The sequence below is a fragment of the Maylandia zebra genome, linkage group LG8, assembly GCF_041146795.1.
Source record: "Maylandia zebra isolate NMK-2024a linkage group LG8, Mzebra_GT3a, whole genome shotgun sequence".
Lineage (NCBI taxonomy): Eukaryota > Metazoa > Chordata > Actinopteri > Cichliformes > Cichlidae > Maylandia > Maylandia zebra.
Window position 1 is genome coordinate 14289154 of NC_135174.1, and position 25780 is coordinate 14314933.

General features: G+C 39.0%; 2 protein-coding genes across 3 annotated transcripts in view; both read left to right on the forward strand.

Moving 5' to 3' along the window:
* The window catches only part of LOC101467560 (transient receptor potential cation channel subfamily M member 4), a 29658-nt gene extending 26554 nt beyond the window's left edge, over positions 1-3104 (forward strand). For both annotated transcript variants that reach the window (XM_004571402.4, XM_023154327.3), the window contains exons 23-28: positions 1-166; positions 259-440; positions 758-890; positions 979-1051; positions 1771-1864; positions 2015-3104. In XM_004571402.4, the coding sequence (XP_004571459.3) occupies positions 1-166; positions 259-440; positions 758-890; positions 979-1051; positions 1771-1864; positions 2015-2046 (680 nt within the window). In that variant the 3' untranslated portion in view covers positions 2047-3104. The remainder of the gene's footprint in view (positions 167-258; positions 441-757; positions 891-978; positions 1052-1770; positions 1865-2014) is intronic.
* Positions 3105-3245: 141 nt separating this feature from the next.
* LOC101467864 (transient receptor potential cation channel subfamily M member 4) lies at positions 3246-25513 on the forward strand. Its single transcript, XM_004571404.6, has 27 exons — positions 3246-3698; positions 5709-5770; positions 5859-6036; positions 6560-6740; positions 8226-8395; positions 8781-8958; positions 9480-9544; positions 9650-9883; positions 12575-12677; positions 12767-12888; positions 13010-13306; positions 13418-13519; positions 13630-13758; positions 19491-19620; positions 19790-19935; positions 20100-20212; positions 20288-20401; positions 20510-20550; positions 20642-20874; positions 21240-21352; positions 21660-21792; positions 21887-22067; positions 22254-22413; positions 22513-22694; positions 23048-23180; positions 23266-23329; positions 24200-25513. Exons 1-27 carry the CDS (start codon positions 3612-3614, stop codon positions 24311-24313), a joined length of 3765 nt encoding a protein of 1254 aa, XP_004571461.3. The 5' UTR covers positions 3246-3611; the 3' UTR covers positions 24314-25513.
* Positions 25514-25780: the final 267 nt, after the last annotated feature.

Consider the following 25780-nt stretch of genomic DNA (forward strand, 5'->3'; position numbering starts at 1 on the left):
TGGGCAAGGACTGGGATATCACTTGTACACACAATGTGACTTTGATTGAGAGCGGTGAAGAGCCGTGTAGAAGTCATGAGAGTAACTGGCTGGTAGTGATTCTGCTAGTTGTATATCTCCTGGTCACCAACATCCTGCTCATCAACCTGCTTATTGCCATGTTTAGGTAAAGAACCAGTCTTTTATTATGTTTCTCTGGCTGCATTCACAAACTGAATGGTTTGACTCAGTGGCTCTGATCTGCTTGTATCCACACAGCTACACTTTCTCTAAAGTGCAGGAACACAGTGACATCTACTGGAAGTTCCAGCGTTACAACCTGATTGTCGAGTATCACTCCCGTCCTGCTTTGGCTCCGCCTTTCATTATCCTCTCACACATCAACCTCTTCATCAAGAGGGTCATCCGCAAAGTGCCCTCTGTAAAGATTCACCACTTTGGTCAGTATTGGATCAGGGGTGTTACTCTAATAAGTTATTGTTACTTAACTCTAAAAAATCAAATGCTGAGTGAGGAATCCACGCATGATTAGAATTAGGTAATTTCTTAAATGTCTTCTAAATTTCATTTGGTAATTGTGGGTTTTGGTTAAACAGTGCCAGCCCTGTTATCACTCAGTTACTAACTGAAAATGGCAGTGCCAAGTTAAAAGACTAGGCTTTTTGTTTACTTGCTCACTGACCTCAGTTTAGCAGTGATGAAAGCATGAAAACTAAATTGAAAAGTAATCATTTCAACTCTTGGTCTTTTCTATCAGTGTTAGACTTGGAACCAAAGGCAGCTAACAGATTATCAACGTGGGAAACGATTCAGAAGGAAGACTTCCTGACTGCTCAAAACAAGATCCAGAAAAGCAGCGACTCAGAAAGGCTCAAACGGATGTCTGCCAAGTGAGCACCTTCATCCTCCACTGTAGCAGCATTATTTATTACTGTGTGACTCCATCATTCTGAAGTAAATGTATCTTTGTTTATATAGGGTAGATGGTGTGCTTAAACATCTGAGTGAAAGCAGAGACTTTGAACACAGACTACGGTCTCTGGAGAATCAGGTAAAATTGAAGCTCCAACTTATCATTTTGTACCCTTTGATTCATTCATGATACATATGTGGAGCTGCTGTGAAAGGGCATGTCTGCAGAGTTAAATTATTCTAAATATAGGTTAAAGCACTTCATAGCAGGTGGCAGTTGGCAAATTACATTAAGAGGAAGTTGAAACATAGGGAAAATACCTACTGTACAGCAAAAAGACAGTTTCAGGTTGGATAATGTGAAGTTGTTTCCTGGTTGATGTAAGAGTTATTTTGTGTGAAGGTAAGTAATTCTTTAGTAAGTACTTTCATGGTTTGGAGAATGTCACATGAAAGAAACAGATGCAGAACTTAAACTAACCAACTTAGTGCAATCAGTGGTATAAATGCGTGCATGTGCAAAGAAATTGTGTAGGCAATACCATCTAGCGCAGAAAAGAAAACCAATTTCTAAATGTGTCTGAGAGAAGAGAGCCATTCAAGAAGTGAACTGAGGGCTTTTATGTAGCACTGGCAAACAGGGGCCAGGCTTTGCCACTGTCACTGCTTGGAAACAGGCCACAATAGCTTTTCCAATGCCTACAGATGAGACCTGCCACATAACAGGTTGAAAGGAAAGGATGAGATGAGTTGTCAGAGATAGGAAAAAAATAGCTTTTTTCAAGTGGTTTTTCTTGAGGTTTAAAAATGGCTATTCTCTCAGATACAGCTTTATGTTATTCTGCTCTTTATTTCCAGATGGATTATTGCTCTAGTGCCCTCAGCTGGGTTGTGGATACTTTAGCACAAGGAAGCACATTCAAACCTCCTCGCCCCCCACCTGCATCACGAGGTATGATTACAAAACAACCTGCAATATTCCAATATTGCTTTCAATACAAACTCAGCTAGCCTAATCTTATTTTAAAAATATTTATATTACTTTTTTTGTGCTAAAATTGGTCCCTCTCACTTTTATTATTCTATCTGTTCTTCTACACAGACGTGGTACCCTCCCCTTGCAGCTCAACTTGATTAAATGACGCTTTAAATCAAGGAGAACACCTTCACTCATGTTCTTTTGACAACTTCTGTTGCAGTCTGCCACCATGAGCCTCACCGAACTGTTACCAATGCTTATAAAAGCAAAAAAAAAAGAAAATTATTTAGCCTATGCCATGTATTTTAGATAGATAGATAGATAGATAGATAGATAGATAGATACATACATACATACGTACATACGTACATACATACGTACGTACGTACGTACGTAATTTTAAAAAGTATTCTGATGTAATCTGTAGAGTTACATTATGAGCATCACAATACTTTTATTCAGTTCAGTTACACTTTAAATATATGAGTTGTATTGGTATGTCTGCATTCTTGTTCTTTAAGTATAACATTTTCATACCTAATAATAAATAAATGTTTACTAGAAATACAAAATAATAACCCTATTTCAACAATTTTTAAGCATTTAATTAGTAATAATAACTAGCCTGGCTGCAGGTGTATCATTGGATGTCAGTCGCAGTTGCTAAAAGGCAGGGTTTGTTTCTTTTGGACACAGACGGGGTTGCTGTATACTTCTATTTGTAGCCTAGTACTAACCTAGTTAGCTAATGGGTCCTGCTATACATTTACAGTTATGTGAAAGGGACAATGCACACTCTTTTTACCTATCAGCACATGACACATCCCCAATTTCAAAAAAGTGTATAAAGTGTAAATAAGCAATGCAATGATTTGATGTCTTGGTTAGTTATAGACCAATGTCCAATCTCCTTCTTATCTGAAGCATTCTTGAAATAGTGGTAAAACAGCTACAGCAAGTAATCATTTGCCGGGCAATTATAAATATGAAGTTTAACTTGGGTTTCAAAATTCGTCACAATACAGAAAAGGCATTGGTGAATGTGTTGATATGTAGATGTTAATGTAATGATAAGGTTTACCAGCAGGGGGCACTGTATTTAAGAAAGCTCATGAATGCCTCCAGGGGAGCACATAAAAGAAGACTGGTCTGTGGCGTGACTGGATGAATGGTGTTAATAAAATGTTTGGGGCGGTAGCTCGCAAGAGATAAATGGATGCTGTGTTATTTTTAACAAGCACTATGAAGACAACACAGTGAAGGATAAAAATCATCTGGCTTTTTCAGTGAGCACAGCGCAGACACATAAGCTCTCTACAGAATGCATTGTATTTTTGAGCTCCAGTAACATTCAGAGAACACAAGCTTCAGTGGTTTTTAAATCTGTTACTGAAGGTATTCCCTTTCACCCCATCAGACACCACTGAGTGATAAGGGGATGAGGAAGTATTGCAAAAAATATTGCAGCTCAGACCCAGCTCAGACTCCAAGGCTGTGGAGTTTGTTCTACTGACTGGCTCTTCCTGTTTTCATAGTTAGGAGGGAATATATCTGTGTAACCACACCCTTGCCTGTGTGCTGGCTGCACCTAGTTTTCTTTGTGCACACTGAGAGACTGCAGAGGCAGGGGATAGGGTTTCAATAGTGGGGCAATGGTCAGAAAGAAAATGTTTTAGTTCTTCTGCACAAATTTCTCACAGAGAATGACAGAACAGGAAACATGAAAAACACAGGACCAGAAGAAGGAGGTAGAGAAGGGGGAGGAGGTGACAACACAGACAATACCTGTGAAAACAAGAAGAGCCAGGTGGGTCAGCTTTCCTTAAAATCGTTCCAGCTGTTGTTGTGATATCATGGTGGCATGTTAGCAAAAAAAATTACCTCAAAATCGACCAACAAAAAATTCACAGTTACCTTAACCCATTTACCACGGCTGCCAACCCATTTTACATTTTCAGCTCAGTTTTTAAAACCTTACGATCTACCTACAGCCCAGCCCATTCAGCAGTAAATGAATGTGTAACCTCGTATTGTGGATGGGTTATCTTAGTTGTTCTCCAGACTTAAGTTTGATCCGTTTACAGGCTCCTGCCATGCAAATGCATTTGTCCCTTGCCATTGGTAACCGTCGGGTTAACTTTTGTCGAGTGGAAAAAAGTTAGCGTTCATCTACAGCTTTGCTGTGCTAATGTGTTTATATCATGCTAACCATTGAATGTCGCAATGTTGGCAAAGAGGGGAAGTGACGTAAGATTTGCGCATGCGGGGTACGGATCGGGTTTCCGGTACGGATCGGGTAGTGACGAGCACATTATTTTTTTTTATTTTTTAAAAACTTTATTTAACAAACAATGAGTATACAACATACGAACAGATAAAGTATACAAAACAACAGAACATGAACACAAAAAGCCAAGGGTAAAAGAAAAAGATAACAATTATAAGAATACACGCAAAAATTCACATACATATATTGTTTTGAGAGCCTTTTTGTTGGTGGAGTCTGATATTGATTGTATGTACATTTCCACAAAATATGATATGGTATAAAGTTCCAGATAGAGGTAGGGTTTTTAAGAAAATGTTTAGCCCAATTAATTTTGAAAGTGTTATTTAAAGTAGAAAAGTCTAAGACGTTAAGCCCACCTGATTCGTACTTATTCATCACAACAGTTTTTCTAATATAATGCGTACGGTTTTTCCATATAAAATTAAAGAGCATATGGTCAATATCCTTACTAATTTTCTTATCCAGATGTAAGGAGAGAGCAGCATATGTTAATCGGGATATCCCTTCAGCTTTAGTAATTAACACTCTACCTTTCAAAGACAAGTCCCTTTGCAGCCACTGGTTGAACTTTTTTGACAAGCACATTATTATTTAGGGCTTTGGAGTTGACGTCACGCCGCAGTGCATTGTGGGATCGCGACGCCATGACAGAAGGCCACAAATCAAAACAAATTGTGTTGGAAGCAGGACTGTCAGAACCATGCTTAAAATCAGCGCAAAAGACAAAGGGCTGTATTGCGACCGATTGCGCCCAGACGCCAAGAGATGGTACTTGGGGAAAAAAGCGTGCATCGGTAGCCCAACTTCAATAACTCTACAAACGGCGCTACTGTTTAGTTTTCTGTCTTTATTTATGTCAAAAGCTATAGCTGAGCTGTACGTTTTAATTTTTTAGAAATCCCTCAGTCAGAACGTGGTATATCATCTTTAGATTGAAACTAGCGAGCTAACTTTGAACTCCGTTAAATTTCATAAATTCTGTTATCAAGGATGCCTGGATGTTAGACCTAATTGTTACACCTCGTACAGCAACTACACTGATCATTTTATTATATGTATGTATATATATATTTCTGTATATATTATATTATAATATATATTGAAAGCTGAGGTTATTGTGAACCGAAAAACATTCACTTATAGTATGATTTGTGACCATTTTACAGACAAAATTACCAAATAAGTCCAGGTGCCCTGTATGATACATGGGTTAAAGGGTTAAGGTTGTTTTTTCTTTTTTATTGAGTTGAAGTTAAAACTATACTTGGAAGTTTCTCCGCTTGAAGTTCCAAGTAACGGCAGTGACCCACTGCCAAACTTCTTGGAAAAACCTGTCATGCAACATCTGTGCAAGCGTGCAACTGGTGGGAGTTAAACCCAGCTTTACAGTTTTTCTTAATCTCTGTCATAGCACAGATAGATATAGATGTAGATAGATATTTGTTTTTATTGATGAGTGAGCATCAAGGGTCAATGATCCCTAATTCCCTGACCATTATTGATCACTGTTAAAAAAACTGCTTTCAGAGTTGGATCCCCAAAACCATCAAAAAAAGAGTGTGCAGCACCTTTGTAGAAGATTCTGTCAGGTACTGTGACCTCTGTCTTTTGATAGTGACATGTCTGTATTTTGAGTCAGTTCTCACAGTGATGTTTTTATCCCTCCACCTCTCTCAGTAATGGTGCATTGTGTCAGTGTGGGGCTGCGAGAAATGACCATGCCTCTGTGGCTCTTGGAGACTATTTCAGCGCTGCAATTGTGAACCACTGGGAAAGTGTGCAGCACTCCTCTGAACAACCAACTGATGCATTTGGAGAGGTGCAATTTGCAGGGGCCAGCAAGAGGCACAGCTATGTGGGTGGATTTATTTTTCTTTTTCTTTTTTTTGCACAATTCTATATCTCTAGAGCAGGGGTGGGCAACTCCAGGCCTCGAGAGCCAGTGTCCTGTTTTAGATAGCACCCTGGGTCAACACACCTGAATCAAATGATTAGATCATTAGCAGGCCTCTGAAGAACTTCAAGAAGTGTTGAGGAGATAATTTAGTAAGTTAAATCAGCTGTGTTGGATCAAGGTCACATCTAAAACCTGCAGGTCACCGGCTCTCGATGCCTGGAGTTGGCCACCCCTGCTCTAGAGCCTTAAAGTATTTGAATATGTTTGCATGTTCTAAAAAGCAATGCCTGTAAAGGTGATTGAAATAAATATCCAGACAAGTTGTGGTGTGCAAATGAGCAAACAAAATCTGTACTGATCAGATGTCATATTTATTTGAGCATCCTTTGTTCATTACTTTTATTACTTTCATTACTTCTTAAATCCTGTGCATTGCTGACATGTGCTTGTTCCTCTGAATCTGTCAAATCTCTAAACTTAGTTCCTGCGTCTGTCATGGAGCACTGAGCCTTTTTTTGTGTACAACATATTGACAACCCATTGGGCTCTTCCTCCACCCAACCTGGTTGTTTCTGTTGTGGGTGGAAATAGCAGGACACAGATAAAGACCTGGGTGCGGGAGATCCTCAGACAGGGACTGGTGAAAGCGTCACAAAGAACAGGTAAAAACTTTAGGCAAGGATAGATGAAAATCATCACATCAAATGCTGCTATGACAGTCTTCCTGACAAACTCATGTGTGATGTTCACCGTGTGTCTAGAATATGTGTGTGCTGTTTGCTTAGCAGAAGCTGTCATAATTTTCTCAATGACATTTAAAAAAAAAAAAAAAAAATCTAAAAATGTGTCTTAAGTGGACTTCCTTTATTTTTAAGACTATAAAACTATATAGGCTGTCTTGATATAGTCATATATTGAAGTACGAACTATTCAGTTCAATTTCATTTAGATGGTGCCAAATCACAACAACTGGATTTAATAGGAAGCCAATGAAGAGAAGCCAATAAAGGAGAATTATGAGCTTGTTTTTTTTTTTTTTTGTTTTGTTTTGAATGATGGTTCATGTTTTTATTTTGCCTCTTGTTGTTCTATGTTTTAAACATTTACAATAGAGTTCAGAACAACACAACCAGAGACTTCAGATGCAGGGCCATGAATACTAGCACAGTGGCAGGTTTAATAAAAATTAACGCTGTCAGTCCCTCTCTCAAAACAGTAGACATATCTATCTAACAAATGATGCTGCCAGATCTTTCTTGAACATACTCATGGTGGTTTGAGCGTGAAAAAATGTAGTCTCAGAAGATCAGTCGCCATGCTAACAACTTCTGCTGTAGTTCAAACATGCTTATGTTTACGGAATAAGGATATATCAACATCAAGCCTCAAAATACGTAAAAGGTGGTTGAAGTTTTTGAAATAAACAAGGCCAGGTCCTGATCTTTACCTGACATGGTCAAATAATACAAATGAAACTCAGCAGCAGAATTTAACTTTGGAAAAGAGCATCCAAGATTACCAACACCAAGTGGAGTGGCCAAAATCCTGTAATAAGAAAGAACGGGCATCAGTCAGCGCAGACCTGACCAAAATTGTGGGAAAACTCAGAATAACAGTGGAGAAGAAACTAGATAGGGTCATCTGATCTACTCTTATCGAGCACAAAGTTTAGGACAAACCGGCCAAGAAAAAAGAAAACATCGGTCACCTCCAATGGACGTCCATGGTTGCTATGTAAAAAAATTTCTCTGAAAACAAATGAAACTGGTCTGAACAAAGTGAATCCTCCCAAAAACATTGCAACGTGTAGGGGGTGTGATGATATCCAAGGGAAAAGATGCCTCAAACATTCTCAACAGTCTGACTGACATGTCAGTGCAGAAGGCCGGTATACCAGGGTCTGGGGGATGATTAGAACACAGTCTGCTAAAAGGGAAGGAAAAGACCTCCATGTCTTCTTCCTAGACCTAGCCAGTGCTTTTCATTCTGTCCCCCATTTGTTACTTAAACTAGAGGAACCAGCTGAAGGAGGAAATGATGAAAGGACTTACCACTATCAGAATAACTTCTCTTTATTATATCTTTGACCCCAAATCCAAGCAGTGACTAATGCTTTCTCACACCGATTTTTAATCTGTTCCACCCAGGTGCATGGATATTAACTACAGGTCTGCGCGAAAGGCTTGGTCGGTGTGTTGGACAGGCAGTGAGAGATCATGCAGCTGCGGCATCTTCAGTCTCTCTCAATAAGGTGGTAGCGTTGGGCATTGCTCCGTGGGGCGTAGTGGAAAAACGAGAGCAGCTGGTCAACCCTCAGGTAGTACAGTTTACACATTTCTCAAAGCATTAAGAATATCTTGTTAACTTTTACTATACAATCTTTTACTGTAAATCTTGCTTAAAGATTTGATTATATTTATTTTTTTGAATGTTTTAATATTAGCTGTCCATAATCATATAATGCTTATATTTCATGGGCACTAATTTCAAATTAATAAGACTATGTGGACCTAATCTTTGAGTGCTCAAGGTCAGGTAAATGTATGCTAATTGTGATTCATCTGGATAATCTTGGGACCAAACTTTGCATCTCCAATAAAAACACACCAAAAGGATGTGCAAGTTTCAGGCCTTTAAGACACCGTGGAAACTGATCAAGGCCAGGAAGAAACACTGGAATAACTGGTTTCCTTCCTTTGCAGGGAAGCTTTCCTGCAAGGTACTATGTCCAAAACATATCACAGGACTCCTGCTCACTGGACAACAACTACCAGGCCTTCCTGCTGGTGGATGATGGGAGTGTGGGCCGCAGAGGAGGAGAGAGGAGTTTCAGAGCCAGACTGGAGGAATACATTTCCCACCAGCGCACAGGCATATTAGGTGAGAGATGGCACTATAAAATAAAATATTATTTTAAGAATTATAATACTTATTTTGACAGTGGTTGACCATTTATGAGCCTATCCTAGTTACTGTACAGGGCGTAACAGGTACACCCTGTACAGGTCACCAGTCTGTCACAAGGGCAGGGCTAGCACAAAGAGAACAATTTGGACTCACATTCACACTTTTGGGCAATTTCGAATCACCAGTTAGTCCTAACCCCACTAACTGCATGTCTTTGGACTGTGAAAGGAAACTGGAGCACCTAGAGAGAACCCATGCAAACATACAAATGCCACATAAGAAGGTCCTAGTCAAATGGTGGATTCAAACACAGGACCTTCTTACTTTAACGCAACATTGCCAACCACTGTGTTGCCAATGTTTAATCAAGTAAAAAAAAAAATCACAGGGTGCGCCATCTGTATCTTTGTTAGTTGCTATGCCACTCTCATTAAGTTAGTAAAAACATTTTACCAAGATTGGAACGTGTTAAAAATTGTTGTATCTTTTTAAAGGAAGTGGCAGCATTGACATCCCTGTTGTTTGTATGCTGATATCAGGGGATGCAGACATGCTAAAGGTACAGTCTCTGCTTTATATGTTGACTGATAATCACAAAACATGTTGCGACTTGATATTCAAATTGTGTAAATATTTCGTTCGTGGTTTTTGTAACGCCTGTCAGAGAATGGATCTCTCTCTGAAAAACTCCATCCCCTGGCTGGTTCTGGCTGGCTCAGGAGGCTTGGCTGATTTCCTGAGTGATATCTTGGAGAACCTGTCTTCAGCTCCAGCTGTGCCGTCCTCTGGTGAAGGCAACAGTGAGGCGGGTCCCAGCGTGGATCTTAAAGACAGAGTGGCAGAACGGTTTAAGAAGCATTTTCCTTCGGAAGTACAAACCGACAAACTAGTTGAACAGGTGAGTGCTGAGGCTTTTACTTTGCAAGAGTTGAAGTAAAGATTTTCGGTAGCCCCTTTTATTACACCTCGTTAATAACTATTACATATATTATAAGTAATAACCACTTAATATCCAAGTAATATCATGGTAGCAACTGTGGTTACAGTTGAGTAATAGTTCCCTGAAATTTACATGAAAGCATAATGAACATAATAAATAACTGTGCCGTGAAAGAGGGTCTTCTAAACTCTTCTGCAAATCTAATGTATTCATATGACCATGGTATTAAAATGCCGCTTATTACATAGAAACTGCCACAGGTATTTCCTGGTAGTCATTACTATTCTTAAGGTTGTTTTAAAAGGTTATTAACTGGCTATTACAGGGTTCATTCGGGTGCTTGAAAGCTTTACAATGCTTGAATTTTAATATTGTCTTTTCAGGGTTTGAAAGTGCTTGAATTTCAGATGTGGTGCTTAAAATTGCTTGAAAGTGTAACTGTATTTTGCTGTACCTGAATAGTTTTCTTATCAGATAGAGAAATAGAATGAGTAAAATTAACATGCCTGGAGGTTGTCGTTTTAACGAATATTTGATGGAAAACGACAATGGTTGAGTTTGCATTCTCGAGTCACATGATAGCCGAGTCCTTGTAAGCAATTTTCGACTACGTGTACGTTACACATGTTAATTTTTAAAATTATTTTTATTATTTTGCTAGCTATCAAACTCGCTGGTGAAATGATTGAAATGCACTGAGTGTGATGCAATACTGCAGCGCTAATATAGCATTTAGTTATGACATGGTGATTTATGGAATATAGTGTGAACTTAGCTAACATTACTTAGTATGGAGTTACTTCCCTCAAGACAAAGCTTTAAACATTAGCCCGATACATAACTAGCCAACTTAAGGCTCAAAAGCGAAGTTATCACCAAGTAAATAGAATATTGTTTATATCTCTGTGTATTGGTGCAGCTTTTTCAGGTATTAACTCTGTGCCTTTGGCAACACCTAGGGGGAAATAATGGTAATATCATCCATTTGGGCACAAAGAATAGACACATTTTTTGTGCTACCGAAGTTCCCCGGCTTTCATTCAAAATCTGTTTATTGTGAGCACCTACACAATAAACACCATAAACATTGTAAATGGCTTCAAGCTCACGCTGAGGCCTGAAGATGACTATCAGCCACTGAGACATGAGACACATGTATGTGTTTTTGTATATAAATGTTTCACATAAGAAAGAAGCATCAATATCTGATAAGAAGAGTTAATAATTTGGGCTTGCTGTGTATTATTTTTGTGGTGTTCTTGTTTTGTTTTTTTCAACAGTAGGTGAATATCTCTAACAAGTTGATTTGTTTACATTTGCACATCTTAATTTTTAAGTGAAATGTGTGTTTTGAGTTTATACACTGCATTCATATTAGTCAACCTGTTTTAACAAAGGAGGAATAAAGGTGTTTAAGTCAACCCAGGGTGATTTCTTTTTATTTTCACATGGTCTTACTGAGGTGATGCGAAGTGAAACATGTTTTTGGTAATGTGCTGGAAAAACTTGAAAATGGACTTTGAAAGTGCTTAAAAAGACCTTGAATTTGACCCTGGAAAAAAAGACGTATGAATCCTGCATTTAATATGTTATTAAATAGAAACAGGCAGCTACCAGCAATATTGACAGGTAATTATTACACTTCTTTACATTAGCTTTATTATGTTATTAATGTGTTATTAAATAAAAACAGACAGCTTTGCATTTTGCAGCTCTGTTTTCTGCTTATTATCCAGAAACTACCAGATATATTGCCAGGTAATGACCACATGTCTGGAAGTTAGTTTTAATAGGTTATTTATATGTTATTAAGTAGAAACAGGCAGTTTTGCATTTTGCAGCTCTGTTTCCTGATCCACTACCAGAGGTAATAACAGAACTGAGCCACTTACCAAGCAGCTCCTATATAATGATGTCAATAATTGTATAACCTTAATCTAAATTGCAATAGTGTAAGTATAGTTGTGCTGAAAATAGATAAATCTATTATTGTTGAATGTGAATCAAAAAAGTGACATCATAGGTGAAAATAAAGGAACTGTGGTCAAAGTGGAGCAAAAAGACTCTTCTGAATGGGTTTAGAGCATCAAGAAAAGCTTGTTTTTATAAAAGTTCTAAAAATTGTTTGCTTTCAATCAAACATGAATAAAAACAATAAAATCATACCCCAGTATGACCAGGGAGGAATACAAAAATAGAATAAATATCAAAACCTGTATTTAAAAAATCCAGAACTGTTTGCCAACTGAAGAAGCAAAATCTCCACAAGCTCACAGCTTGCCAAAATAGCATAAAAAGTATAATAAATCCTAGTCCTAAAGTCTGGTCAAAAGTTGCAATGGGCAGGCAGCATTATCACACATGAAGAAATCTCTACCGTTTCACTCTCCAGATGCTGAACTCTGGAGGTAACCCATTTTGGCATGTGTGTTAGTTATTTATGGTTAGATTTTTTTGTTTGTTTGTTTTTTTTGCTCTGCTCTGCTTTGAAATCATTAGCCAGAAAAGTTACAGAGACTGCATAAAACTGACTGACATGAGAGATGCTTTCAAGCAGGTGCTATAACATCTGTGGGATGTACTTCATCTCCTACATCTTGTCCCTGTCATCTTGCAACTGTTTTCCAACATTCCTGTTTCCTTTTCCAGGCTTTTAGAATTTACCAGAATAGAGGTTTGATTACAGTCTACCACGGAGAGCATGAGAGTCCAAATGACTTTGACACTGTCCTGCTTAAAACACTTGTGGGAGGTATGTATAAGTAGACCATAATTATACATCATAACAGCTGCAACCCCTTTTTATCCTTAATTAAATTTTTTTGTATTTGTCTTTTTTAGCAAGTAAGCAGCGCGCATTAGTTGAGGCAAACCCTTATAGTGATGAGCTGAAGTTAGCAGTAACGTGGAACAGGGTTGACATTGCCAAGAGTGAACTCTTCAATGGCGACATCCAGTGGAAGGTGAGGAGGGGAACAGATGTGTAATATCAAGTTTGACAGATAAGTCAGTTTAAATGTGATTATTTGGCATTATAAATATTGACCTGCCTTAAAACATGATCTCCTTCCTCCAATTAAACAGTACGAAGATTTGGAAGACTCAATGACAGATGCGCTGATCAATGACAAGCCCCAGTTTGTTCGGCTTTTCATTGAAAATGGTTTGAACATTGTGGACTACTTAACCTATGGAAAGCTGGAAAGCCTCTATCGCTCTGTGCCAGATGGGAGCTTACTATATCAGCTGCTACAGCGCTGCCTAGCAGAGCGGCTGGCAATGGCGGAGCGTCACTCACCATCAGAACAACAGAATTCATCCTCAAAAGTGGCAGCAGATAACAATCAGAGCAGACCAAGGAGGGAGTTTACCCTGTTTGAGGTGAGTTTTCTAATCTAATACGAGGTTATGCTCAAGCAGATCCAGAAAGAATGTGAAACAATTCCAAAAACATATCCTTGTGCTTACTGTTCCATCCACCTGTTTCCTCAGGTGTCAGGGGTCCTGAAACACTTAATGGGTGATGCCTGCCAGCCTTTCTACTATAAAGCTTTAGGCTTACAGTCATCTTCATTCAAAAGGACAGCCATGAAGGTATTCTGAACTTTTTAGAATAAGCAGGCAGTGTACTTGTAGTGACAGTATCTCTCTTTTACATTTGACCTGATAATAGGTATTTTTATTCTTTTTTTTATTCATCCCAGCGTGCCACTAAGGTTCTGCATGGAGGTTCCAAATATCACCAGCAGCGTTGCCCCCATCCCTGGGCTTCACTCTTCCTCTGGGCTGTACTGCAGAACCGCAGTGAGATGGCCCTTTTCTTCTGGGAGATGGTATAGGCTCTGAGACAAACTTCAAGAAGTATTTTACTTGGGGGGGGGGGGGGGAGATAATTTTTGAGCCCCCTGCTGAAGTTGTAAATTTGCTCACTTCCCAAAAAAATTAACAGTCTTTACTTTTTAGGGTGCCGCATTTTTGGGCTAAAAGGCGCACTTACAATCCCTTAATTTTCTCAAAAATCGATAGTGTGCCCTGTAATCCACTGCGCCTTATGTATGAATTCTGGTTGTTCTTACTGACCTTGAACCAATTTTATGTGGCACACGGTGCTCAAAAATCTGTCAAAAATGTTTTAGTGTGACTTTGGTGCTACGAAGCTGCACCGCTTAATGGATTGTCGGAACATTACGGCTACCGTAGTCTGGAGCCTCATGGAATAATCTGGGTTCAAACTCCGCTTCAGGTCCCAAAGTCAAACGAACACTGCAACATCACTGAGAGTTAAAAACTGTCTAAATTCTTTCATGTTTAATAGAATGATCAGTGTTGCTGCTTTAACAGTTAAGTTTAACATTCAGACATCCATGAAAGCAGAAATTATTCAATTTAACGGAGTTAGCAATTAGCAGGAGGTTAGCTCGCTAGTTTCCACCTAAACATGATATACTGTACCATGTTCTGACTTAGACACAGCTATGTTAGCATAACATAAACCCAGCGAAGCTGGAGGAAGAACGCTAACTTTTTTCCACTCGATAAAAGTTAACGTGAGGGTTCATGATGGCTAGGGACAAATGCAATCACATGGCAGGATGCTGTAAATGGACCAAACTTCAGGCAGGAGAACAACTGAGCTAATCCATCCACAAGTTAGTTATCAATATACTGCTGCATGGGCTGGGCTGTAATTACATCTTAAGGTTTTAAAAACTGAGCTTTAAAATTATTAGCAGTAATAAAATAAAGTTTGTCCCGAACCTTCGGGAACCCTAACGTTAACTTTTATTGAGTGGAACAAAGTTAGCGTTCATTCTCCAACTTCACTGTTTATATTATACTAACATAGCTGTGTCGCTAGCGTTCACGTAGCACATCATTATATATAGCTAGCCAAACTTCAGTAACCCTACAAATGTCACTGGTGTTTACTTTCCTGTCTTCATTTATGTCGGAAATGATAACAGAGCTGTATGTCTTAATTTGTTTCAGAAATCCCTCAGTCAGAACCTGGTATATTATATTTAGATGGAAACTAGCGAGCTAACTTCTAACTCTAACTTAATTGTTACACCTGGTAAAACAGCAACACTGATCATCCTATTAAAGATGAAAGGATTTAGACAGTTTTTAACTCTCAGTGATGCCGCAGTGATCGTTGGACTTAGGGACCTGCAACAGAGTTTGGGACCAGGCACGGCTAATGATGTCAGACTTAAAGACTGGATAGTAACAGCTGTTGGTGCCATTATTTTTTTTTTTTTAAAAAGAAAGAAACAAAATGACTGTAATCTGTCCTTGGTATGGCTCCATGCAAAATCTACTCTATGGGTTGAAGATGATCATGAAAAGCCTAAAACTACACAGGAGGAGCTTGTTAATAATGTGAAGCCAGTTGGGATTACAATCACCAATAACACTATTGAAAAGATGCTAGGCTATTATGGATTGAACTCTTGCAGCACCTGGAAGGTTCCAGCTCAATAAGGTGCTGTATAGACCTATATTAATTTAAAAGGGAACATCTAAATGATTCAGAGAAGGCTTGGAAGAAAGTGCTGCGGTCAGATAAAATCAAAAGCCATCTGATTTGAGCTTTGTTTCGAGGAAGAAAAATGCTGTTCATTGCCCAAAGAACACCATAACTACTAGTGGTGCAACGGATTGATCCGAAATCCGAACCGATCCCACTCCATGGTTCGGTATGCACGTGATCCGAAGATTTGAAAAAGAAAAAAAAAGTATGTGTATGGTGGCGTGGTGGGTCTGTCAATCAGTAGTTATGGCCAGCGCTAGCGCTAGCATTTAAGCAGCCCTTTGCTGCCCAATCCGACCGGGCTAAAGCTATTACAAAAGCTATTGGGGTGTTTAGCTGCAGATGGGAGGCCGTATTCTGTTGTGCAAAACAAGGGATTTAAACTGTGATGAATGTGCTTGAGCCACGCTATGATATCCCATTGCGCGTCCACTTCAGTGTGACAAGATCGTTCCAAGCATGTATGAGCAGGAAAAGTTTAAAGTTATGGATGAACTGTCCCAGGCATCTTCTGTTGCCCTAACTACAAATGGGTGGACCTCCAGGGCAATGGAAAGCCACGTGACCGTGACTGCTTGTTATATCACAGCGGAGTGGTAGATACAAATCCCTGTACTGCCCTATAGATTACATTGGTAAATGGCCTGCATTTGTATAGCGCTTTTCTAGTCCCTAAGGACCCCAAAGGGGTCATTCACACACACATTCACACACTGGCGATTGCAAGCTAAATTGTACCCACAGCTGTCCTGGGGCGCACTGACAGAGGCGAGGCTGCCGGACACTGGCGCCACCACTGACCACTACCAGTAGGCAAACACGGAGTTAGTATCTTGCCCAAGGATATTTGGCACGCAGCCAGGAGGCAGCCTGGGATCGAACCACCGACCTTCTGATTAGTGGCTGACCTGCTCTGCCACCTGAGCGACAGCCACCCCTGTAGATTACAGGGGTGGCTGTATAGACATTAGATTAGATGAACCTTTATTTATCCCTCGGGTGGGTTCCTTCGGGAAATTCAGTTTCCAGTAGCACAGCACCGACAGAAGTTGCAGAATGTGAGCAGAAATATACCATATATACAAATATATAAATACAGAGTATACAAAATGGATAAATAGAATAAATAGGAATAAGAATACAAGGGTGTGGCACATTTCAAGTATTGTGAGTCTATTACACCGTTGGATATTAACAAAAACTATTGCACAGTGAAAAGACACTACAGCTTACTTGTTCCCCCCCTCCTTTGTCCCCGTTTCCCCTCTCTCTCCCCTCCAGCGAGGAGTTAAACAGTTTAATGGTGTGTGGGACAAAGGACTTTTTAAGTCTGCTGGTCCTTGACTTTGGGAGAAGCAACCTCTCACTGAACAGACTCCTCTGGTTGTTTATGTCCGTGTGCAGAGGATGGAGAGGATGCCCAGCATGGTCCACAATGTCCATATTGCACCTTAATTTGTTTTTATATAAGTGCGTGGAATGAGTCTTCTGTTGAACGTTTTTTAATAGACAAAAAGTACTTGAGTAAGTAAATGGCGAGTCAAATTTTTGTCTTTTTTTTTCTATTTTTGCTGATCAAAAAATTGATCCGATCCGTGACTTAAAACCGTGATCCGATCAGAACCGTGAGATTTTTGATCCGTTGCACCACTAATAACCACAGTTGAGCAGAGAGGAGGAAACATTATGCTTTGAGGCTGTTTTGGGGCCCTAAATGACCTCCAGCTGACCACAAACTTCATGAGGGTGGCTCCAACATACTCCAGTGGCCCCTGCACTCTTGGTTGGCAACTTGGCTTTTGCCATAGAATACCACTGGTGCCCTGCTTTTCACAGATGAGAGCAGGTGGTCTAAGGAGTCATATTTATGGAGGGATGCACAAACCTCTACAGGCTAGGCAGTAGGGTTGGGCGTTATGTAAAAAATTTCCAACCTACAATTGTCAATCAAATAATCGACAGTGTGAATTATATTCGCGCATGCACAGACTTTTTGATGGGCGGAGCAATGTAATCATGCATGGACTGATTTGCGTGCTTACAACACAGAAAAAGTCCAAACATGGGCGAACTAATTGCTAAAAAAAATATAAAGTCGCCAATTTGGGATTTCTTTGGCTTGACACCGGAAGAAAGAAGTAAACCTAATGATGTAACCAAAGCGATGTGCCGCTTGTGCAGACATAGTGTGAGCAAAGGACTCAAATACAACTAACTTGCATATGTTTTTTTTTTTCTTTTTCTGAACATAGGCTACTGCCTTTCTTTCGGTTATGTGTTTGAGTAAATGAATCTCTGAATTGGGGCGCACACTAAGGAAGGTGCATTTGCTCGCAGATGAAAGAGGGGGCTTTTAAAACAGCGCTATTATTATTATATTTTTCTGTTGACAGCTTCCATTAGCTCCATCATTATTAGCAAACTTACTCATGGGCAAGTAAATAAATAAATCGCCCTTGTAAAAACGATCTGAGCCATCGTCGATAGTTGATATATTCAGCACTTACTGCACTTACTACCTTTTAGGACTGCCACAAATGATTATTTTGATAGTCGACTAGTCACCGATTATTTTTGCGATTAGTCGACTAATCAGATCATCATCCATTGGACGTGAAACGTACAGCTTAGTGCACCAGCATGCATCTGCTCTTATATAACTATCATTAGCTTACAGCTTGAAGTTTTTAAGGTATGTGCTGACTAAAAACAAAGACAAGTTGATAGTTTATGAAATTTTAATGAAATTTGCAGATTCTCTTGGTGGCGTTTAATAAACTCAGCCGTCTGCTCTTTGCTCCCTAAAATATAACAGGACATTGGAGTAAATTTGCGACCATCCCATACTTCTGTTTAATCAGTTCTCTGTTTGATGTTTATTCAGCTGTGTGAAAACTATAACTTAACTAATCTCAGCCAAACCGATTTACTCAGGAACAAATAAAACACTGAAAAAAGCCAAACAATAACATTTTTAAATTATCTAAGTGACTTATATATCATGTTTAACCTGAGTAGCCAAAGATCGCGGGGGTCTGAAAATGATTTGCCAAGAGTTCGCTGTTCTCACCGGCTCTAGTGAGCCTTGAACCCCGGCTAGCTATCAAGCTGGTGGGTAACAGACGTCACCGAAAACGTCAGAGCGCTTTTGCAAATATGTGTTGTCTTAATAAACTGAAAATATCTTAAAAGTTTATTTTGTGATCCAGAAAGAATAATTAGAGTAATATTTAAACTAAGTAGCTGTCGCCATTGTTGGAAACTGGGCCGCGCTATGAATTCTGGGATATGCTGGGCCATGAAGGATACACCTGACCTGATTCCCTTCCGCTACAGATCGGGTAGTGACACTTTCAAATCTGGGGAAATGAAGGACGCATTTTTCGGCCGCATTTGGAAGCATCTTTGAATTTGGACAGCCTTCATCGCGATGCTGTAACGTAATCGGCCTACAAATGCGGCCTCCGAAGGATGCGGACCCTGAATTTGGACACAGCTACGATCTTGGGGACTGCTTCTTCTTCTTCTTTGGGGTGTAACGGCAGCTTACACTCTTGAATCCTACTTATTCCTGCGTCTTTCAGGATCTTGCAAAGCTTCAAACGATGCATCGACTATTTAATAAGTCGTCAACGATTTTGATAGTCGCCGTAATCATGACTAGTTGACTAATCGTGACAGCCCTACTACCTTTAGGTATTGGGATGATATCCTTGGACTCATTATCAGATGTTATGCTGGTGCAGTGGATAATATGGTGATTATAAACTGGCAGTTACTGGAGGATGAAGGAATTGATACCACTGAGTGGTCCCCATGCTAACCTAGGATCCTGTCTCCCTGGACACATTTTCTTTAAATTCAGTTAATAATTTTAATTTCCATCAAACATTTTGGCGTCCTTTCATTCCTAACACATTACTCAGTCCAAATCAATACAGATATGAGTTTTTCCCTATTGAAATCTAATGAGTTTTCAAAGTGTTCCTCTAAGAAAAACAATCAGAAAATATATAATTGCTTGCTTTCCAGGCAGGTGAGGCAGTCCTGAGTGCTCTTGGTGGCTGTAAGATACTCAGAGAACTGTCCAAACGGGAGGATGAGACTGAAACCAAACTCTCCATGAAAGAACTGGCCCAGAAGTTTGAGAACCTGGCTCATGGTGAGACAATAACTACAACTGTCTGCTACTGTTGATGTTATAATAATTAGATATTTCAAAACCATTTCACAAAGAGCCCTTTGATTTTTCCTTTTAAAAGCTTATGTAACACAATAATAACAAACCTATCTAACTCTTTGTCATGTGTCTTGTGTCTACTTTACCTCAGATATTTTCAGCTCTTGCTATCGCAGTGATGAAAACCGCTCTTTCAGCCTGCTGATTAGAAAGTCTCCTGTCTGGGGTCACAGCACCTGTCTTCAGATGGGTGTGAGCTCTGATGCTCGGCGTTTCTTCAGTAATGATGGTGTACAGGTGTGTCTTATCTTTAATTCATGTTGTTGTCATGATTTCAAAGATGAATCAGATGAATTTTACAAAGGAAATATAGCATGATATTTGTAAAATAACACAACACTTCATGTTGAGCCGGTGAGCTGCTGTTGATGGATAAGGACTGCTTTTCTGTGCTCTTCCAGTCTCTGTTGTCCCAGATCTGGTGGGGTGATATGAAGAGGAACACAGAGATCTGGAAGCTTCTGCTCGTGTTCTTCTGCCCCATCCTCTGCTACACCAACCTCATCTCTTTCAGGTAAAATTTTTAATTTAAGGTTTGTAAATTATTTTTTAATATTTTTTTAAACATTTGCCACTTTTTTCCCCGCAGGAATCAATACGATCAGCAAGAGGAAGAGAGGATGCTTTTTGAGGATGAGCTGGATCAGGACACTGACAGTCACTATGGGAACACTGTCTTCTCTTTCTCTGACATCAAGCAGCAGTAATATTTCTACCTGCACTCTACAGTATTAATCTGTAAAACATCAGTTTGTTATTTATTTGCATTAGTCTACTAATTTACTTTAAAATGTTTTTTTTAATATCTCAGTGAAGTTGACTCCGAAGGTCAAAAGAGTGATGCCATTAAAGGTGAGTCCTGTTCAAAGAGTCATCTGATTCTTGCTCCATATGCTGTCATTTTTAGTCACCTGCTTATCTATGTTTATAATCTTTGATACAGGCGTACCCCAACGACTGCCACAAAGTCCATTCACAGTGTCACGCTGGCGTCAGTTCTGGTTTGCACCGGTCACCTCATTTCTGGGCAACGTCCTGATGTACTTCCTGTTTCTCTTGCTTTTCGCCTACGTGCTGTTGGTGGATTTCAAGCCCCCACCCCCCTCAGGTCCAGCTGCCACTGAGTGTGTGTTGTACTTCTGGGTATTCACCCTCGTTTGTGAGGAGATCCGACAGGTGAGTGAAGAGAGACATCTTACTTAGAACTTTGTTCGCCAAAATGTTTAACTGTATATAATGTGAAGTGAACAACTGAATGCAGCAATATGCACTTAATTGAAATCTTTTCTTTTTAATTGCACATAGTAGAAAGAGACAATATGTGTGTCATTGGAACACAGTGGTTAACATGCTGTCGTCTCACAAGCATTAAATTGAAGATGGACACAAAAATAAATAAACAAAATTAATACGCTTCAAGGTGCATGTATAGGCAGGTATATAAAAACTATTATCATACTAAAGTATGTTGATAGTTTTTATTATTGTAGTTTTTGTTTTCTGACGATCTGTTAAGTTTATTTTTTTTCATCTTCTTCAAGACGCTGTTTTTGGGGACGACCTGGAGTCAAAGTTTCAGACTCTACATTCAGGATGTGTGGAATAAATGTGATCTCACTGCCATCAGCCTGTTCATTGTCGGACTGATTTGCAGGTATGGACAAGATATAAAAATGATATCTTAATCTTAGATTGCTCATCAAAAACTTTTCACAACACTACATACAGTTTAGTTTGTCATTGCATGATTGTAACATTTAAGAAATCACAGTATTCGTTTTGTGGTACTTGTTTGGCTTCTTAAGTGTGTCTCAAATAATTTTTTTAATACTTAGTTTTTAGTCACTTAAATTTAAAACATTTCCTCAGTTAACAACCAAATGTTACTGGTTAATTTACAGGTTTGCCACCAGGTGGTGCTGCTGCCTCACTGATTCAGTGATGCTGTGCTTGTGTTTCAGGATGTTTCACCGGTCACATGAATTTGGCCGAGATGTCCTGTGTTTGGACTACATGGTCTTCACACTTCGCCTCATTCACATTTTTGCCATTCACAAGCAGCTGGGACCAAAACTCATCATTGTAGGAAATATGGTGAGAAAGTTACCATCAGTTGGAATTATACCAGGAATATGTGTCTAATAATACAATGTGAGCAACAACATGACAATTTCCTCCTCTTGTTTAGATGAAGGATGTCTTCTTCTTCCTCTTCTTCCTGGGCGTGTGGGTCTTGGCGTACGGAGTTGCCAATCAGGCTCTGATCTACAACTATGATCCAAATCCAAATCGCATTTTTCTGAGAGTTTTCTACATGCCATACTTGCACATCTTTGGATACGGCTCTTCCATTGAGGAAGAGATGGATGGTACAAGTGTTTGTGCAATTTGCATGAAAATAAGAAAATTGTTATTACACTGAAATCAGTTTTAAAATGCTGCTTTTTTCTACTGCAGGTTTTTAAAATTCATCACAGCAATTAGAAATTTAGTTATTTTTTTATTATTGTAACCCTTATTTTAACCTTTCTCCTTTTATCTCTATTTTGTGACAGTGGGACGGGTACTAAACTGCACAGACAATGTGACTTTGATTGAGAGCGGTGAAGAGCCGTGTAGAACTCATGAGAGTAACTGGCTGGTAGTGATTCTGCTAGTCGTATATCTCCTGGTCACCAACATCCTGCTCATCAACCTAGTCATTGCCATGTTTAGGTAAAGAACCAGTCTGTCATTATGTTTCTCTGACTGCATTCACAAACTGTGAATGGTTTGACTTGACTCAGTGGCTCTGATCTGCTTGTATCCACACAGCTACACTTTCTCTAAAGTGCAGGAAGACAGTGACACCTACTGGAAGTTCCAGCGTTACAACCTGATTGTCGAGTATCACTCCCGTCCTTCTTTGGCTCCGCCTTTCATTATCCTCTCACACATCAAAGTCTTTATCAAGAGGATCATCCACAAAGTGCCCTCTGTAAAGATCCACCACTTTGGTCAGTATTGGATCAGGAGTCTTAGTTCACAATAATACAATAAATTTATTAATTTAATAAAGCTATTGCTTTATTATATTGAAATAATAAGTGTAACAGGTGAGAAAGCCACAGTTGAATTGGAATTGGATACTTTGTTAAATATCTTCCAGTTGTTGTTGTTCACAAATGAGTTTTTATGGGGTTTTTTGATCAGTTGCTGCCATGTTATCACTAAGTTACTCACTAAAAATTGCACTGTCTAAATGAGAATGGGCTCTTTGTTTATTTGCAAACTGACCTCAGCTTAGCACCGATGTAAACAAACAGTGAGTTGAAAGGTAATCAATTCAAACCTTTGTCTTTTCTATCAGTGTTAGACTTGGAAGCAAAGGCAGCGAACAGATTATCAACATGGGAAACGATTCAGAAGGAAGACTTCCTGACTGCTCGAAACAAGATCCAGAAAAGCAGCGACTCAGAAAGGCTCAAACGGATGTCTGCAAAGTGAGCAAAGCATCCTGCTCCACTGTAGCAGCAAAATGAAATTGTGACTCCATCATTCTGAAGAATGTTTATTTTTTTGATATAGGGTAGATGATGTGCTTAAACGTCTGACTGAAAGCAAAGAGTTTGAACACAGACTACAGGCTCAGGTAAAACAGAAGCATTTTTCTGAAGCTCTGACTTTGTCATTTAATACCCTTTGACTCATTCCTCATACATATGTAGAAATGCTGTGAAAGAGCATGTCTGCACAGTCAAAGTATTTTATATAGAGATTAGGGAGTATAATGACAGAAAGATGGAACATGGGGGAAAACACCTACTATAAAGCAGAAAGGCAGTTTAAGTTGGGTTTATGCAAAGTTGTTTGCTGGCTGAGGTCAGAGATAATGTGGGTGATGGTAAGTAATGCATATTTAATATTTTGGAGAAAAAAACAGCCAATAGTTTTGGTTGCACATTAATTAGAGTGTTAGAAAGTGACAAATTGTGGTCTTGTAGAAATGAAAGGTGAGTTTTAGTTTTAGTTGGTAGTTGGATTTTGGTCACTAGATGGAGCCAGGCAAGCTGTCTCTATTTCATCTGTCTTTGAACTAAGCTAAGCTAGGCTTTGCTGCCCTCATGTGTGTCTTTGATGATGCAGTTTCCTTATTCAAGATGATTTTCTCCAGTAGGAGACAAAACACCTTTAAGCACAAAAACATTTTTACTCTCTGAGCTTTCCAATTATTAAAATAATACTTTATGTTAATGCTCAAATGGGACTACATAATATTTATTTGATATAAATACTGAAATTAAACAGATTATTTCAATCTTTTTTTGTGTTTTGTTATAGACACAAAGACAAGACATGCAATAAACCGAAAGCTTGAACACATATATATCTGCCATTATTCATTATTGATATCAATAAAAAATAAGTCATCCTTTTCTCACTTGGTTTTCATTTAGATTTAAGAATAACTATTCTATTCTGGACTTTTATGATATTCTGATATTCTGCTCTTTCTTCTCAGATGGAGCAATACTCAACTGTCCTCAACTGGGTTGTGGATACTTTAGCACAAGGAAGTACAGTCAAACCTCCTCGTGCCCTACCTGTGTTACGAGGTACTTCCCAGAACTTATGAAATCAGTTTTGCTTACAAAACAGCCTGCAAGTTGAAAAAGTCACACTGCTTTCACTTGGGTTTTATTGCAGTAAGTAAGCAGATAACATGTCATCTTCACTGCTTTAGTTTTAAAAGCGCTTACTAAATCTTTTACATTGTAGTCGGATTTTCTGTGATGTTGTCTATCAGGGGTCATATTGAGAGCACGTTAATACTTTTTTTTGCTCCGTTACACTGCAAATATGGGCCGTATTTTTATGTCTGCATTATTGTTTTCTATTTAATCAAGTTTTTATGCAGTATAATACATTTATTTTTAATATGACAACAAAGGAATTTGTTGCTGAGAGTTTGGTTAAAAAAGCCTGCCACAATTCATGTGGTATGCCTTTTGGACAAATGAGACCAAAGTATTGATATTTGGATTATTTAAATAATTTCAGAGATTTTTTTTATTAGATCATTATCTAGTTATTATGTCCTTGTAGAGAAATTCTTAGAAGTGAATGATGTATGCCTGTTTCACGTGGCTGCACTATACAAAAAAGGTTCCTTGTCTTGTCTAATTCTTGGCACAAAATCAAAGTGCAGAGTGAGCAAATACATTCCAGACAGTCAGGTCTGTCTGGTTTCATAACGTAGTAGGTAACTTGTAGGTAAGAAAAGAAACCAAGGGTAAAATCTAGGTTTCTTTCGAATTCTCGTTTTATGCAGATGACACAGTTATCTATTGTTCATCTACTTGATTAGTACAAACACTTGAATTTCTTGAGGCAGTCTTAGACGTTGTTCAGTCTCATTAAACTTACTTTGTTTCATTTTCTTTTCCCTTTCCTTCCCTTTTTGCATTACTGTGATCTGCTCCTTTTAAACATACCAGGGCAGCACCTAAAGAGGCTGTATACTGTTTGTTATTGTGCTTTATGTTTTATCACTAGTTGCGAAAATGATGTACATCACTGTTCTCTGTATGCTGCTGCTAAGTGCTCATTTCCGAATATCCCCATCTCTGTATATAATTGTTTTTTAATCTAAAAATGTCTGGTCGAGGGCACCAGTTTAGGTCACTGAGATGAGCAGGTGACCATATGCCATATGGCTGAGAGCACCTGGCCTGGGATCAAATCTGACCCGCAGCACTTTGCCACATGTCTTCCCCTTACTCTGCTTTCCTGTAACTCTTCACTGCACCTATCTAATAAAGCCAGAAAAAAGCCATGTGTCTGTATATGTAAAAACCACAACCAGTCTACGCTTTCACAATATTATACAAATGTTTGTCTCCAGGGTCAGAATGGAGTTGTGAATAGACATTTTAAAATATCCTGTCCCCTTTGTGCTGCAGTAATCTACATAAGAAGTTCAGACTGCACAACTGATTATCAGACTCATGATGGGGGAGTTTAAGTCCATTTAAAAAAGTGTGAGAAGTGTGAGCTCTTTGGGCCAGTTTGACTGCTTTTATTACCACTCTTGTAATAATGT